Here is a 17041-nt window from a genome sequence, read left to right as displayed (position 1 = left end):
TTACGTTATTCCTCATCCTTGGGGTTCATGGGCTTGCCATCAACCCCTTACTTTCTTTGTTTTCATTACTTTGGGCCTGTTGCGGCCCATTCTCACTTTTCCATATCATATATTGTCCATGGTTTGCTTTTTCTCTCTTTCCGAGCTCCTTTAAGCCCATTTACCTCTTCAAGACCCATTTGTTTGTCTCATGGGCCTATGATCCATTATTCCTGCCGCTTGGGCTTAATGGGTTTTCCATCCATTTGCCAACTCCTTTCTGTCCGTGTTGTTGGGCTTCTCCCAAGCTTCTACTTGAGCTTCCGAAATGGCGATAAACAGGTGGTTAGGAATTAAAGATCATCTTATTTTACATTTTTTTTTTGCTAGTAGTAGCAGTACAATTTGGTGGTTAGGGATTAAAGAACATCTTATTTTAAATAGAGGGTGTCTATTTCATAATTAAAATTATATTTTTTTACACTTACTTGTGTAAATGATGAATGATGTTAAATTATTTAAAATTTTAAATAATGGAACATTAACATATATTTGAATTTATAGTATTTAATCAAACTTATGAATTAAAGATCATATTGGTAGTTAGGAATTAAAGATCATCTTATTTTACATTTTTTTTTTTTTTTTGTAGTAGTACAATTTGGTGGTTACGGATTAAAGAACATCTTATTTTAAATAGAGGGAGTCTATTTCATAAAAAATAAAAATAAATAAAAAATTTACATTTACTTGTGTAAATGGTGTTATATTATTTAACATATTTTTGAATTTATTATATTTAATCAAACTTATGAAATTGATTTATTTAAAATAGAGAGAATCCTTATGATTTAATTGATTTCCTCCCTATAAATTAAAATATTTAGTTACTGTGGGTACACGACTCACACCAATCGGTATTTGTCCGCTTTGGGGAGCCAGTCCCTCACGGTTTTGTCACGAAGGGGTGGGAGCTAAGGATTTTTGCCATGAAATGATTGACACCTAGGCTCACCCCAGTCCCACATCGCCTAAGTAACCCTCCCACTCATGGTTTATAAGCTTCTGGAGCGACCATGTGTAGTAGTGGTACACTCATGGTCGCTCCAGAAGCTTATAAACCATGAGTGGGAGGGTTACTTAGGCGATGTGGGACTGGGGTGAGCCTAGGTGTCAATCACTTCATGGCAAAAATCCTTAGCACCCACCCCTTCGTGACAAAACTGTGAGGGACTGGCTCCCCAAAGTGGACAAATACCGATTGGTGCGAGTCGTGTACCCACAATTACCTATACCAACAAAATCATGAAAATTGCTTTCTTTTTCTTTTCTCTTTTTTTGATAAATTTAATAGTTACAATGGAGGAAGAAGAATTTAAACTCTGAATATCGATCTCACTTGAAAATTAAGAACTATTAGTTGAGATACAAAAATCTTGATAAAATAGCCTCTTTTTACTGCAACAAATACTAGTTTCCTAGCAGATTACAAAACTTGGCAAATTCTTGACATTACATTGCAGAGAAGAATATAGTATAATATAATTTTTTTCCCGATAGCTTACAAAGATAAAACACGATAACGTTATTTCAAAAACTTTCAGAACCGTGAAGCTTGTATGAAAAACCATTTGGAAATTTGCATTGGCACAGTGCACTGCAGCATATATGCTTTTTTAAAATAGAGCTACTATAGCACATAACCTTTGTCATATTTCATGATGATTTTTTTTTCGTAAAGGCAATCCCCATGAACCTAAGATAAAACGAGCGTGCATGTTTAATTAACCTAGCTAGTGTGGTGAAGGAAACGCACCGACCTTACAAAAGGAAAAGGCATAAAGCACATTTAGTATTTCTCCTTTTGACACAGTTGATTGAAGAAAGTTTTTGCCATTTTTGTGGTCCTTTTTGGCATATCATGCAAGTCATTGTTTAAGGAACAACTTAATCAAAAGCAGCCCTATAATTTTGACAATAACATTAGCTTTCCTCTATATATATATATATAGGTTTACATAAATAGTACCACGTAAAATATTCATGGTAAGAAAAAATGTAGCTAATATTTACCTGGAGAAAGTGTACAATTCAAGGGAGTCAATACCGTACCGAAGGTTGTATCGATTTGGCTAGCGCTACTATATATTTCGGATACCGATCAATACCGGTGTACCGTTTTAAGTTTACCGTTATTTTTTACTATTTTATATAATATACAAAGTTATATTTCTAATAACTCAATATATCACTTTGGCAACTTTTTATATTTTTTTATGGAGTTATCAACATAAATATATAAAAGTGAAAACTATTAAATAATCCAACACCCACCAAACTCAATAAATGCTATCCCACGTGTCAAAAGATTGGTGACACCAATTCAAAATATCATCCGATGCTTTGAGAAAATCAAAAGCAAGTGTACTCTTTTGACTAAGTTTACTCAGCATTTACATTGAAAAAGCAAAAGGGAAGTCCAGGGAAGAGTAAGTGTAGAGAATGAAGGGTGTGTTTGTTTCATGTAAAATATTTTTCGAAAAATACTTATTTTCCGAAAATGCTATTTTCAGGAAAGGAAAATATTTTTAAGTGTTTGGTTGCATTTCAGAAAATGTTGTGAAAAATATTTTCTGGTGTTTGGTTGTGTTGTTAAAAATACCATAGAAAACACATTTTCTACTTGTTGCTCACATTTTCTCAACTGCCAAACAAATATATAATTTCATCCCTCAATCTAGAAACACAAATAAAACCCAGAAAAAAAATTCATAATCCGGTCAAATTGAGAGAAAAAGGAAGAGAGAGAGGACGATCGGTTTTGGGGTGCGACGATCGCGATCGGGGACGACAAATTGGTGCTGCAACTGCGATCGTGATCGGCGCGAAGACGAGATTGCGATCGGGGACAACGAATCTGGGTCGAGGATGATCAGTTTTGGGGTGCGACGATCGCAATCAGGGGCGACAAATCGGTGCTGTGACTGCGATCACGATCGACGCGAAGGTAAGATCGCGATCGGGGACGACGAATTTGGGTCGAGGACATCGGTTTTGGGGTGCGATGAGAACGATCGGTTTTGGGTGGATCGGTACTAGGGTGCGACGATCTCACTAGTGGTGCGATCGGCGCGACGAACGAGCTCGGTCTTGGGTTTTCTGGGTTCGTCGGAGTTCGGTCTCTTCTTCCTCTCTCTCTCTCTCTCTCTCTCTCTCTCTCTCTCTCTCTCTCTCTCTCTCTCTCTCTCTCTCTCTCTCTCTCTCTCTCTGTGCACGCGGGCGCGATCTCCCTCTCACTCAGCTTTCTCTCTGTTTTCCGAAAAATGGGTATTTGAAGGTAAAATAAAAACGGAAATCAATTTACACCCCAACACAGGCCAACTGAAAAGCATTTCAGGAAAATGCATGTTCCATGCGCAACCAAACACCTGTAAATACGGAAAAGCATTTCCGAAAGTGATTTTCATCAAAAACAAACACAACCGAAGTTACAAAACAGAAGAAGCAAATCGGTCATCGTTGAGTCCTTAAAGAAGATGGTAAAAGAAAAATGTGAAGAATAATGAAGTTGAAGTCTTGAAGAAGAGGTGATTCTAACTTCATTTTGCAAAGCTATTGTGCATTTTCCTTTCATTTTTCTCTTTCTTTTTGTTGGGTTTTCTTAGCTTACACAGATTTTCACCATCCTGTCCTTATAAAACTGCCAAAATTACAAAAAAAAAAAAAAAAAGCATTTCGTGTTTTGGTCCGGTATCCATTTACCGGCCAAAATAGCCGGATTTCGCAGGTACGGCTAGTACGCGGTTGGTACGGTCAGTATTTTTTCCAGTATGAAACAAGGAGGTTATCTGTACCAGTTTATTAGTCGGTATGGTATATACCGGCCGGTACGGTACGGAATTGACTTCCTTGGTACAATTCTTATAACTATAATATTGTACACTTTACATGAATAGTGAAATGTAAAAATAGTTTTTTTTTTTCCTATTCTTAAATAACTATAATATTGTACACTTTACATGAATAGTGAAATGTAAAAATAGTTTTTTTTTCCTATTCTTAAATAATAATTAAGTCAAGAAAATATCAACTACTGTACTTCCTTAAAACTTCACTAGTAATATTGTGATATATATATGTATAAAAATCACATTAATTATTTGTCTAATAATAAATATTTTCAGTAATGAAGCTAATCGACCTTTTTCTTGAATGACTCATAACTCAGTTATAGTAAACTAAGAAACAGAAAAAGCAACAGAATTTAATAGCTTGGATTATTAGATAAAAGAGAGAGATTCAAACTTTTCAGATATTTTTGCCTAGTTGAAGCTCCAACATGCTGGCAAACCATAGAAACAAGAGGGTACCTGGTGCTCTTATCATTTCACCCCAAAAGCGACCATACAAATGAAACAAGAATCCATCATGACAGACCCGATCATACCATCGTCGTCCATAATCATGGACAAGGACGAAGGGGATTCCCAGATTCGTCCAGCCAGTAATGGTCGCCAAACAAGGACAAACTAATCCATCCTCGCTCATTAATGAACCGTTACAAAGTAATGATTAGCCTCTATACCGTTGGGAGGATAACCCACCATTAACACCCTGTAGAGGTGTTACCAGGAGAGAATAAAGTCACCATTAAGGCTCCACCAATGGCTAGAAGGAGGCACCTGTGTACATGTATATATAGCCATGAAATCCAAAAGAGAGGTATATATACAAAGAAATACTCTAGCTCTTTCATACTGATTTATTAACATTCTTTGGCCGATTTTTCTGACTTTGGCATCGGAGGATCTATGGCAGGCACCACACTAGTGATCCACATTTCTTCTTTTCACTATTCATTTTTCAGGGTCGGGTTGGCTGAGGACGACTCCAATCTAAACGATCACACTTGACTGATGATTCGGACTTCATCACATCACAACATTGAAAACGACATGCCCTCTTCTCTGTATTTTTCTAAACCTATACAGACAAGGAATTAATCACCTAGTACTAGTAGTACCTACTAATAACATAATTTTTCTTGGCCTAATCAAATTAAATTTTAGTCATATCTATATCTAATCCAAACTTTCATCTTCTTCAACCTTTACAAAGACTTTTTTTAGCATATAATAATAATTCTTCAAGCAACACTAATAATGCTATCCCCATTGCTGCTAAAGTTGCCTGACATGGCCTGAAAAGCCAAAGAGTGCTTCCCCGGTGGCGACGGTGGCGGCTGCTCGTCCGAGGATGCTGGAGAGAGCTTCAGTGACAAAGGCAAGGATGCTGGAGAGAGCTTCAGTGACAAAGGCAAGGTCTCCTTCTAATTCAGATTAAGTTCAGCCATTTTTGAAGATGGAGGGACTGGAAGAATTGGTATTGGCCTAATGGGCTTACTTGTCGTCCTCATAAAAGAGAGATTTTCAACTTGGCTTTCACCAACGTGCGATACTGCAGAGATCGACACAGGAAAAGTTGACACTGGAAACCCACCGAGATTATGGCTTAAATATGGCTGTGGCTTTGGTAGTGGAGCAATTTCTTGGTGGACTTGCTCTTCTTCCATTAAAGAACCCATAAGCTGTCATTCAAAATCCAAAAATGACAAAAAAAACTATTAATTGCCAAACACAAAGTTGGAAAATAACTTTACTGTTTGTTGAGATTTATTATATGTACGAAATATAAATCTTCTCACTTTTATCACCGTATCAGTTTTTAAACAATCTTACACACTTTTTCACCTATATTTATTTCAAAAAAATTACAAACAACATTACTCGAACCCCTCACCAAACGGGCCTAAATTTCCGACTTTGCCCATTCAGGTTGGCCCTCCGTAGAAAGTACTTCTGAGCGTTGCTTGCAACCTGTGTAGGTGTACGCGTTTTCACAAAGTTTCTAGAAATCCCTCTACAATCTTCATTCCCTACCTTCTGCAACCCCAGCAAGAATAGCCTGTGCTCCTCTTCCGTCCATGGCACCCCTATACACACACAAGAAAAAAATAAAATAAAACATTAAAATAAACCCAATTAATTCTAACTCAAATATTGCTTCGTCTTTGTCATGGTGAGAATTAAAGTCTCGTTCTAAAAGTTTAAACGGATAGAAAATGATGAGATAAATAATCACAATTTTTAAAAGCTTAGGCTTAAACTAATAGGAAATAGTAAAATCAAATATAAGAAAAGCAGCTCTCTTGCTCTTGCCGCTCCGGCCGGATGGGTGAACGACGTCGGAGGCATAGCTAGATTCAACGTTGGGGTCTTGAGGCTGCTGGTCGAACTGTGAGAGATTAGTCATACTAGCACTCTTCCTAAACGAGTTTCCCTCAGTGACTCGCACACCAAACGACATGATTCCGTTCTTTCCTGACACATTGCCGCCGCCACCACCACCATCACCACAGCCTCCACCCCTAGCCTCCGTGCACGTGCGCGAGTTGTGGCCGTTGTTCCCGCACTGTGAGCACGTGCGAGACATCTTTGTATGTGGAAAAGCACAAAACACAAAATAATATGAGAACGAAAAAGGCTGAAATGAATATGTTAATATTGGAATATAGTCTTTCTAGTCTCTCTCTCTCAGTCCATGCAAAGAAGAGAGAAGAAAAAAAAAGGAGGTAGGGAATAGAGAGAGAGGATGTGAATTTGTGGTGTCTAATGGAAAAGAGTACCGAGGGTTGCTCTGGTTGATATAGACATGGTAATATTTAGGGTTTGTGAGCAATTTGACATGGACTTTTTTGTTTCTTTGGGTTACTTGGGAAATGTTAAAATGACTTGCAGGTGCATTGTATATTATATTATATAGTTGTACCAATAATGTACCGTATCTAGTGCATTTGTATTTTCAAATAATAAATTGGAACCGTCCAATTTTGTCAGGCCTCATCGGTGTAAACAATGCCAAATGTTCTAGTAATAATATCCCATCATTGTTTTTATTTGGGTGGAACTCATCTGTTTGCTTATCAAAAAAAAGAAAAAACTCATCTGTTTGCCAAGCATGACAAGAAAAAAATATACAAAAACACAATTTGTCTACAGGTAATTTTTTTTTAATTTAATATAATCATTTTGTCATTTTTTTTTTTTTTGAAATATATCTAGTAATGTTTTTAGATAGAGTCCAGTTTCAACAAAGAAACAAATTAGTGATAATAAATAGTGGAGTTTTCTCTCCGCAGCAAAAAAAAGATAATAAATATTGAATAGCTAATTCATGACTCATGAGGATAAGAGATCATATCAAAAAATTTATTGGTGTTTCGTTTTATAACGATAATAAATAGTAATTATCATGTACTAACATATATTATATTACATTCTGCCCCAAGAGGGGTGGCCCAGTTGGGAGAGATCCCACATGCAAGCATAAGGTCCCTTGTTCGAGTCGTGATGGGTACCGTGTGGGAGGAGGGTTTCTTAGCTTGCATTGTGCCTCTCTTGCTGGCTCTCTTGGGGTGCTAGGGTGAGGTCTGTGGCGTCCCGGTTACAGTAACTATGACTCAATCTAACATTCTCTAACGGGGGGTGCTCCTATTAGGTCACGCCATGGGGGGTTAGTCGCCCCCGCCCCCCCTTTTGTTCATCAAAAAAAAAAATATATATATATATATCATATTACATTCTAAAAAAAAAAAAAAAATCATATTATCTTTATCCAAAATGCACACCTATGTACTCATCGGACCTGGTTGAAGCGATGGTAGCGGCAAGAGCCATCTATTTTGCTGCAGAACTTGGCTTCTCTAGTTACATGTTGGAAGGTGTCTCAAAATTGATTATTAAGGTACTAAAGAATGAGGAAGACTCATTTGCACCCTTTGGTTACATCCTAGCTACAGCCAAAACCTCAACAGATGTCAGTTGTATTTCATTTTCCCATATTCGTAGACTTGGCAATTATGTTGCTCACAACCTTACAAAACATGCACGACATGTTGCGGATTTAAAGATATGGATGGAGGATGTTCCTCCACACCTCTATTATGTATTATAAATCGATCATGGTTGATTTTCTTAATGAAATTTCAGTTTTGTTTCTTAAAAAAAAAAAAAAAAAGTACTAAGATTTCATCATTAACGTTTCTTGTATTTGGGTGGTCCAGGTTTGAAAAATGTGCAACTGTGCATGATCGTCCAATGCCTATTGAACAACAAAATTTTATGACTTGATAACTGATTTGAGATAAGGTAATTTTAAGTTATCTACATCTTGACCAAATCACAAACACTATGAACAAAGACGCGGCGGCGCCAGCAACACCGGCGGAGACGATAATGGCGATGCTTTTGCTACTCAGACCACCGCGATTCGAACCCAACGGCTTCACCGAGAGTTTATCGTTGCCGTCAAAGTCCGAACCGTTGAATCTCGCCAAATCGGCCGGGACCGAACCGGAGAGATCGTTGTTCGCGACCGAGAATCTCTTCAACCGACTCTGGCCGAGCCCGTACGGGATCGGACCGGAGAGGTGGTTGTTGCTAAAAATCAAGCTGTTCAAGAACTTACAGTCTGCGATCTCCGGCGGGATCGGTCCGGCGAGAGCGTTCCTGGAGAGATCTAGCGAAACGAGATAAGGCAACCAGTTACAGATTTGAGAAGGGATTGGACCGGAGATGGAGTTGTTGGAGAGATCTAGGGTTTGGAGGCTCCCGCTATACTTCAGACTCTCCGGGACCTCGCCGGAAAGTTGCATCGACAGAAGCTCAAGGCTGAAGAGCCGGTTCTCCTGATCGTTCCAGCACCCAACTCCTTGGAACTTGCAGATTGTACCGTTGGACGAGTTCGTGAAGGTCCATGAACTCAGCTTGTTGGCCGGGTCAGAGAGCGAGTTCTTCACACCTTTCAAGCACATCACATCGTCTTCAATGGAATTGCTTAGATAAAAGCAGAAGACTGAAGCTAATGAGAGAATCAGAAAAATCTTCATAATGTTTTAGAGTCAGCGTTTTGATTTTGATTTTGTTTTGTTTTGTTTTGTTGTTTTTAGTTTGGATTTTTGAGAGTGAGCGAGATACAAAAAGATTGGCGATGAAGAAATGTGAGTGGGCGGCCATTTGACTGTGTTAAACTACGAAAACACTCAGAGAATGCAGCTTTTGAGTGCCAGTTGCCTTTTCGGTACCGTTTGGGTACCGATTATTGCGTCAACGTTTTGCGTCAAAACGTGTTTCCGGGCTTTTTTTTTTCCTTTTTTTTTTTTTTTAACCGGCATCTACCATACTGTTTATAGAATATGAATCCTGCAAATAGGCATATCTACATCAATCATTTGGTAAACAATAATTTTTAATTTTTTTTATTATTTTCAGTTTTCAATAAAATAAACAGTGCCTAAACAGAACTTGATTTATATTTTATTTTATTAGATTTTTGTTTTTGTTTTTTAACTATATATGTACGTGAAGCTCTTACTCAATATTTGAATTCCGGTCATTACTCTATTTTCTCAAGAATTTTGTATTTGGAATTTTGTGTTGGTAAAGTAATCATCAGGCTAAAGATGCACAATAATTTTTGGGTTTTAGTCTTTTGAATGGTTATTTTACCAAATATTTATGGAAGGAAAATGTTAACTATTACCCTTAAAATAATTATTAATAAATCATTTTAAGAAAACACCATTAACATAACCATTTTTATAATAAGTAGTTTGTTATGGAATGTTAGTAGGGGTTAAAAAGTAATTTTAACGGTAAATTCAAATTAAAACTAATAATATTTTTAGTGTAAAATATTTAAAAGTAATTTTAATGATAAATTTAAATTAAAACCAATAATATTTTCAATGTAAAATATTTATTGCAGAAATATTGTGAAAATGCACTAAAAGATAATATTTTTTTCTAGTTTTTGTTTCTTTGTGTATTAAGAAAGGTGAGAAGCAATGACGTTTACTGTTTAGGAGAGAAACTTAACTGACTTGGCAAGCTTTAGCTAGTTGGGAGGTGTGGTGTGTGTTTACGGCGAAAATATATTATGTTTCGGTAATACCAACTCAATATCTGTTTTGATATTTCCTACCCAATAAATGAGTGACACTTGTTTCAAAAAACCACATCAGAATACTTCAATAAATGATTAATTTATCTTCCCAATAGTATAGAAGACTGTGATTAATTTATCAGAGTAGTCTGATATAGTTTTTTGAAACAGGTGTTACTCATTTATTGAGTAAGAGATACCAAAACAGATGTTGAGTTGGTATTACCGAAACATGATATACTTTTTCGTGTTTGTGATAGACACGTAGTTCCTTTTTTTTAAACTTGCATTATTAGTGACAAAAAAAGTTTGAAAGTAGGTGAGTCCTCTAATTTGATTGGCGTCTCTACTCTATCACTATCAAGGATGGATGTCGAAGTTCTAGATGAAATAGTTAATTAGGTCAAGTTCCACTTATTCACTGTTTCTTTAAAAAAATCTTTTCCCTTCTTTTTGTGTGTGTGTGTTAAAAAATACATAGTATTCAAAAAAAAAAAAAAAAAAAAAAAAAAAAGGGATGTGGAAGTTCTAGATGAAATAGTTAATTAGGTCAAGTTCCACTTATCTTCTCATTCAGAATCTTTGTCCAATACTTAAGAAAATTAGGTCAAGTTCCACTTATCTTCTCATTCAGAATCTTTGTCCAATACTTAAGAAAATTCTATTAATTAAGAAAGAGAGTAGTTCTCAATATTAATAAAAAGAAAGAGAGTAAATATTAAATCAGAATAACATTCTCAATAAGTTAAATAAATATGTTTTTTTCGGGGCACTTGGATGGTTGACTCAATGAACTTGATGAAGGATGTGTCGTAAATCCAAAAATTTCAATGGATCAATTACCAATTGGTTGAGAATCCATAACAATTCTCAAAAAATCTGAGACAAAATATTGGTTGTTATATATGTATATATATTCCCAAACTTTTCTATGTATTGCACAAGCTAGCGTCTAGTATGTTTCTTAAAAATAGTTAGCGTCTAGTAATAATAATATAAAATGCAAGTCTTGGTTTTTTTTGATGACTTGTTCTAATATTATCATATTAACTTTTAAAAGTTAACATCATTCCACATCATCATTTTAATATACGTGTCCGTTTAGGAACAATTTATTTAGTTGAAACTGAATTTTTTTGTTAAAAATACTATAGATAAAGCTAAAAACTAGCTGAAATAGTACAATAGAACCCATAAATAGTATCAAAAAGTGTAATGAGACTCATAAATAGTAGCAAAAATAAGCTAAATAGTAAAAAAAAGCTAGTGTCTAGTATTTTTCTTATTATTATTTTTTTTTTAAAAGCTAGCATCTAGTAATAATAATATAAAATGCAAGTCTTGATCTTTTTTAATGACTTGTTCTAATATTATCATATTAACTTTTAAAAGTTAACATTATTCCACATCACCATTTTAATATATGTGTCTGTTTGAGAATAGTTTATATAGCTGAAATTGAAATTTTTTTTGCTAAAAGTACTATAAATAAAACTAAAAAAAAGTTAAAATAGTATAGTAGAATTCATGAATAGTATAAAAATGTTAAATAGAGTAAAAATAAGTTGAATAGTAGCAAAAAATAAGCTAAATAGTAATAACAAAAAATAAATAAATAAAAAAGGTCTTTTTCAGCTTATACCGAAGGCAACCATACTCCTATTTTTTAATTTGTGCTTAAGAGTCACAAATAGTACTAAACAAATTCTAACTAAATCGACTGAATTCTTTTGTACAAATTCTCTAGTTTGAATTTCATTTATTAATTAAAAATGTAGTATATATAAACATGTTTTGTCAATATTTTTATAGAAGAACGCAAGTGAATTTTGTCAAACCTCTTCTCCTCGTGCATTTTACTAGTTAGCAAAAAAAAAATATTATTATTTAAATATGTAATGAAATATTTTATTTGTATTAGTCAATTGTCTTATTTTAGAGGTACTTTCAACGTGCCCCAAGTAAGGATTTTTTTTTTTTTTTTTGCTGAATAAAAAAAAAAATCCTTACTTAGGGCACGTTGAAAGTACCTCTAAGTAAGGATTTGTGTGGATAATATATATATATATATATATATATAAAAGAGAAAACTTACATACAATACCTTAGGTGCTGTTTTTTAGCTTCCCTTCTTAAGATTTTGTTATGTGGTTACTAACTTAAAAAATATACTTTTATCAATGAGAAAAAAGCCATATGGTAAAATCTTAAGAGAAAAACTTAAAGAACAGCACCTAAATACTATACCTAAGTCTTGCTCATATATATATGTGTGTGTGTGTGTGTGTGTGTGTGTGTGTGTGTGTGTGCGCGCGCGTGTGAGACAAGTTGTAATTTTTAGAGAATAAAGTGAAGTATAAAATGGAATACAAACCGTCTGATTTATCATAATCAATTCTTTGTGATCAAATTAATTTTCAATTGATTATGTGTCAACAGTGGACAACTAGCAAATGAAATTGAGTCACATGTCAAGTCTTCAAATTATCACCACTCACATAGAAATGACACACACAACATCAAATTAAGAAAGCCATATGACAATGTCAAAAAAAAAAGACCCACATGAAAAGTTCTTAATAAATATAAGACCAAATTAAATTCAAATTCAAATTTTAATTTAAAATTCGTAATTTATAATTAACTCTCAATAAATGCTGAGAGAAAATTCCAAATCAAATGCGATTAAGTTACTTATAAATAAATAAAAACTTCTCATGTGAGAAAAAGATAAAGACAGAAACTTAGAGAGAAAAACCCTAATATGTGACGTTTGGTACTAAGGAATCCACATTACTCCTAACATCTAGATTCCTAAGAATGTGGTTCCTTGCAATCTGGATACCTAGGAATGTAGCTATTCCTATGTTTGGTTTATTTTCCCATGAATCTTAAATGAATTATTTATTTTTCTCATTCTATCCTTAGATTTGAATGTGAACTACCAAGTCCTTTTAAAAAAAAAATCTGGATACCTGGATACCCACTTGTTTGAAAGGGAATCTACATTCCTACTAAGAGGGGTTTAAAGGAGGAATCTAGATTCCCCTGGCATCTGATTCCCTGGAGTGATTTGCAAACAAACATGAGAATCTTTAAACATTCCTGAAAATCTTAAAACATTACCTCATATCATACGCCACATAATGACACTTTGCCAAAAGAGAGTCTTCTCTAAGTCCAAAATAGCACCCTTGCTCCCTCAAAATCGAGGCTCATTTCTACTTCTTCAAATCAAAGTAGAGATTTTTCTTCAATTTAGTTCAAAATCAAGCCAACGGCCCTTGATTTTAAATCAAATACATCTAATCACACATCGAACTTGGAGACTGTGGGAATTATACCTAAAAAGTAATAATTCAAGAGAAAAAAAATATAATACATCTATCAATTAACAATTATATCATGTGCATATGTAATAAAAATCAACAATATGATGTGAGAAATTTACATACTAAATTATATTATTCAAGGACCTCACAGCAAGCAATTAGGATGCTCTCCCTAACTGGTTAGGATTAATAAAAGCTTTCTTTCCTCTTCTCACACCCCTTGCAAGTATGGCCTTGACAATATTTATAATATTCAGGAAGGACATGACCAGTCATAAAATCCTTTCTATTGTAATAATAATTCATGCAACAGATATGTTACATTCATTAATAAACAACTTCATTAATTAGATTCATTAATGAATAAGTTCATTAACATGTCATTACTTTTGTAACTCCATACTAACACATAGATTCATCTATCGTTCATATCCAGAATCACTATAATGATAACACCTCTTATAGGAGGCCAAGTTACTGGCAATAACACGATAGATTTATTAAGGCCAACACTCAACGTGCATGAATCCCATTATGGAAGGATTTACGAGATTATTATGCACTAACCATTGAAAGACTAGTCCTTATTGTCTTCCATAGTCTTAGTAATTTTAACTTACACCTCCTTTCTATCATGGTCCAACAACGTACCTATCGAAATAGGTTACATCATGATGGATATGGTCAAGTCCAGGACTATAATGAAATGATTCATAATCTTAGTCTACAATATCAAGTGGACATATTCCAATATTTTACATCATAAAATTATTGCAAAATTTCACAAGAAATTTTGAAAAATTAATTATTGATAATAGAGATATCATAAAATATCATGTTTGGCCACATTATTCTAACAAAGACATCAAGGCACGATTCAAGATCAAGCTTCATAGTCCCTTTGGATTGTAAATCTTCTTGGAGATCAAATCAAGGGAGTTCATTGTATCATTTCATTGTAAAGAGTCATACAAAAAATTTTAATCTCATATATACAAATCATTATAAATTGATAATTTGCTACACTATTTTGTGACTGTATGATTTATTTTTTACAAATTTTGTGTATACAATATAAAATAGAATACAAAAGTGGGATGGTGGATTTGCATTCGTCAATAATAAATCTATATAAGAACTAATAAGAGTTTGTCAGTTTAATTATTGTGAAAAATGTTATGAAATTATTGTTTATATGCCATTACTTCCATAAATTTTTTTTTTTAATTGAATAGATTTTCCTTTCGTTAGAAGTGGGCTTCATACCTTCAAGGGCTTATAAGGCCCAGCTTGGGGGTTATACTTAATAAAATCGTCATGCTGTATGTTATCTGTGGTGGTGAGCTACTTTAGCTCATGCAGGCACACCTGTGAGTTATTCACGCTCTTAAACTCTAATTTGTAACCAATTAACCAATTTAAGCTACAAACAATACACAGGCCCTTAGGCTTGGCTGAGTTGCTTAACAAATATGTTTTTTTATTGATTAAATGTATTGTAGCAGAATCTGCCCAAAGAAAAAAGAGCAGAAGATCAAAGAAATTAGTATCTGCATTGAAAAGCTGATATCTAGAGTTTGGACAGTACTGCTTGGGTGAACAAAGATGATGAAGATGGAGTATTTGGGATCATGACCATCAAATGGAAAGAAGCAATGCTACCCGCAGTCATGTACGCATGCACCCGCAGATTCTGATTAGATCAAGCTCAGAAAGGCCACCTTTTACAATGGATCAGATGATGTGATGAGAGAAAGCAAAACCAAGAGAATCACTTCAGTGAAGAATCTTGTCCAAAGTTTTTCTAATTTTCTAATTCGGCATATCTGTGAAAAGCAAATTGGAGTTTGAACATTGCACGTACATTAGGCAACAGAGACAGAATAGGAAGCTCATGGCATAGTAAGAATCAGTACTGTTCCTTTAATTTTTGCAGGATATTCAAAGATGACAAAGTTGAAACTGAAGGCCACATCTACTTATCATTCTTCTATAAGCGTGTGTTCTCCTAGAATTTGACCGTCTTGCTCAACATTATACATCAAACTTCTAGAAATCCTCATGAGGACCATTCAAGTTTAGCAAAAGAAATTTACAACTGGCATCATATAAAATAGAATGTATTGAATTTGAAAAGGCCCCTATTGAAATAACAAGCTTTTAATAGACATGGTTACCAGTGAGTGCAACGTAGGTACTGCCAAGTCTGCTGTTTGGGTTATGAATTACTTTCAGAATGATTTTTAACTGATTAGATTTAAAATTTCCTAACAACTTAAGCTTTTGCAATAATCGGTAATTTTCATATCCTAATTCTTAACATATGCAAAGATCTAGCTACAATGTCACAAAGTCATTACTACAAGATATGGAAGCATTGTCAAGGGAGGGATAGGTTTATCCGTTTATGCATCAAATTCTTCTTGCATAGTCAATAACAGATGATAGAAAAAGAATCTAATTGTGTGGAGTAGAAGTCGTAGATACTTTTTGATGCAAATAAGCCATAGTTATTTACTTGGTTAATTTGGGAACGAGAAATTCTCGTCCTTCTCCATGACAACAGGCTTCAATTTATGGAATGGTTAGGGACCCGCGCGCCCATTAGCTATATCTGTCAGCCTGTGCATTCTTTGGCTCAATCATGCCTTTAATTCCACCAATTTCATGGAACCCCACAGAACAATTTGACTTTAATTGCTTAATAACTTTCTTTTTGAAATTAGAAGGCACAATGACCGTTACTAAGTTAAAATCCCACTTCGTTGTTATTTTCTGCTATAAGTTCATCTGTGTTCTTGAAGACAGTTTAAAAGTTCATCATTATCTGCGCATGCCATGACTAACGAGACCAGTCATAAGAAAAAATCTTTGTAAGAAATCCATGATGTTGGTGGCAAACATCATGAAATTGTCGACTCTTTCTCTTGCAAGTATGAGTCTTGGAACAACTTTCAAACAGCCACCCATTGTTTGTGTGCCTGCAACAGCTGAAGTTCCTTCTGTGAATGCTTCAATGGTGCCTGAATTTCCCAGAAGCCAGAGGTCCCAGGAGCCAGAGAGCGATCCAAAGCAATATTCCTACATAATTGAACCAGAAAAGGATAATTCCTCGTATGTGATTTGTGAGAGATATATTGATGAGAAAGCTGCAGAGTATATTAAGAGGATACATGAAAGGAACCGAAATGATTCGAACACTGCAGCTTTCTCATCAATGTCGCTCCTCCTATAGCCAAGTATGCTTCCTAGTTGTGTTATCTTAATTTGTTGTCCATACGTACATAAATAGTAACACACACATATATCACTTTCTCATTACTTTCTAATTAGCCAAAACGCTTCAAAGCAACCTAAGTAGGGAAAGATAATTCATAGAGGTTTGGCCTGCATCCACTTTTGCCAATATGTAAACATATTCAGCGATGGAACTCTGTATTTACCATGGGTGCTAGTATATTTTCTCACCCCTTAATGATTAGAAAAGCATATCCCCTATGCATAGTTCATTCTCTTGTTAAATGCTTCTTTTGTCCTTACTATTTCAGTCTTTTGTACTTACAAGTTACAACTTCTAATGATTGTAATATAAAGTTGTTTTTGTCAAAATTTATGTCATATTATTAACATGACAAATATTACTCGAAACAAGATAGTATAATCTTTTATCTATATGCTGACATTATTAGTCTTAGCCCCAGGAGAAGGCTGGCAAGTTTCTTTCCGAT

The 17041-nt window shown here is 34.6% G+C and overlaps 1 protein-coding gene and 1 pseudogene across 1 annotated transcript; both read right to left on the bottom strand.

The window, feature by feature from the left end:
* Window positions 1–5114: 5114 nt before the first annotated feature.
* LOC115982124 lies at window positions 5115–6637 on the bottom strand (annotated as a pseudogene).
* Window positions 6638–8069: 1432 nt separating this feature from the next.
* LOC115982531 (probable inactive receptor kinase At1g27190) lies at window positions 8070–9168 on the bottom strand. Its single transcript, XM_031105156.1, has one exon. It carries the CDS (start codon window positions 8924–8926, stop codon window positions 8198–8200), a length of 729 nt encoding a protein of 242 aa, XP_030961016.1. The 5' UTR covers window positions 8927–9168; the 3' UTR covers window positions 8070–8197.
* Window positions 9169–17041: the final 7873 nt, after the last annotated feature.

Source organism: Quercus lobata, chromosome 3 (genome assembly GCF_001633185.2).
Source record: "Quercus lobata isolate SW786 chromosome 3, ValleyOak3.0 Primary Assembly, whole genome shotgun sequence".
NCBI classification, from domain to species: Eukaryota; Viridiplantae; Streptophyta; class Magnoliopsida; order Fagales; family Fagaceae; genus Quercus; species Quercus lobata.
Note: the sequence above shows the minus strand (reverse complement) of the source record. Positions and strands in the feature narration are given on the sequence as shown.

Coding starts and splice junctions, on each gene's coding strand:
- LOC115982531 (XM_031105156.1), bottom strand. CDS start 8,926: ATGAAGATTTTTCTGATTCTCTCATTAGCTTCAGTCTTCTGCTTTTAT.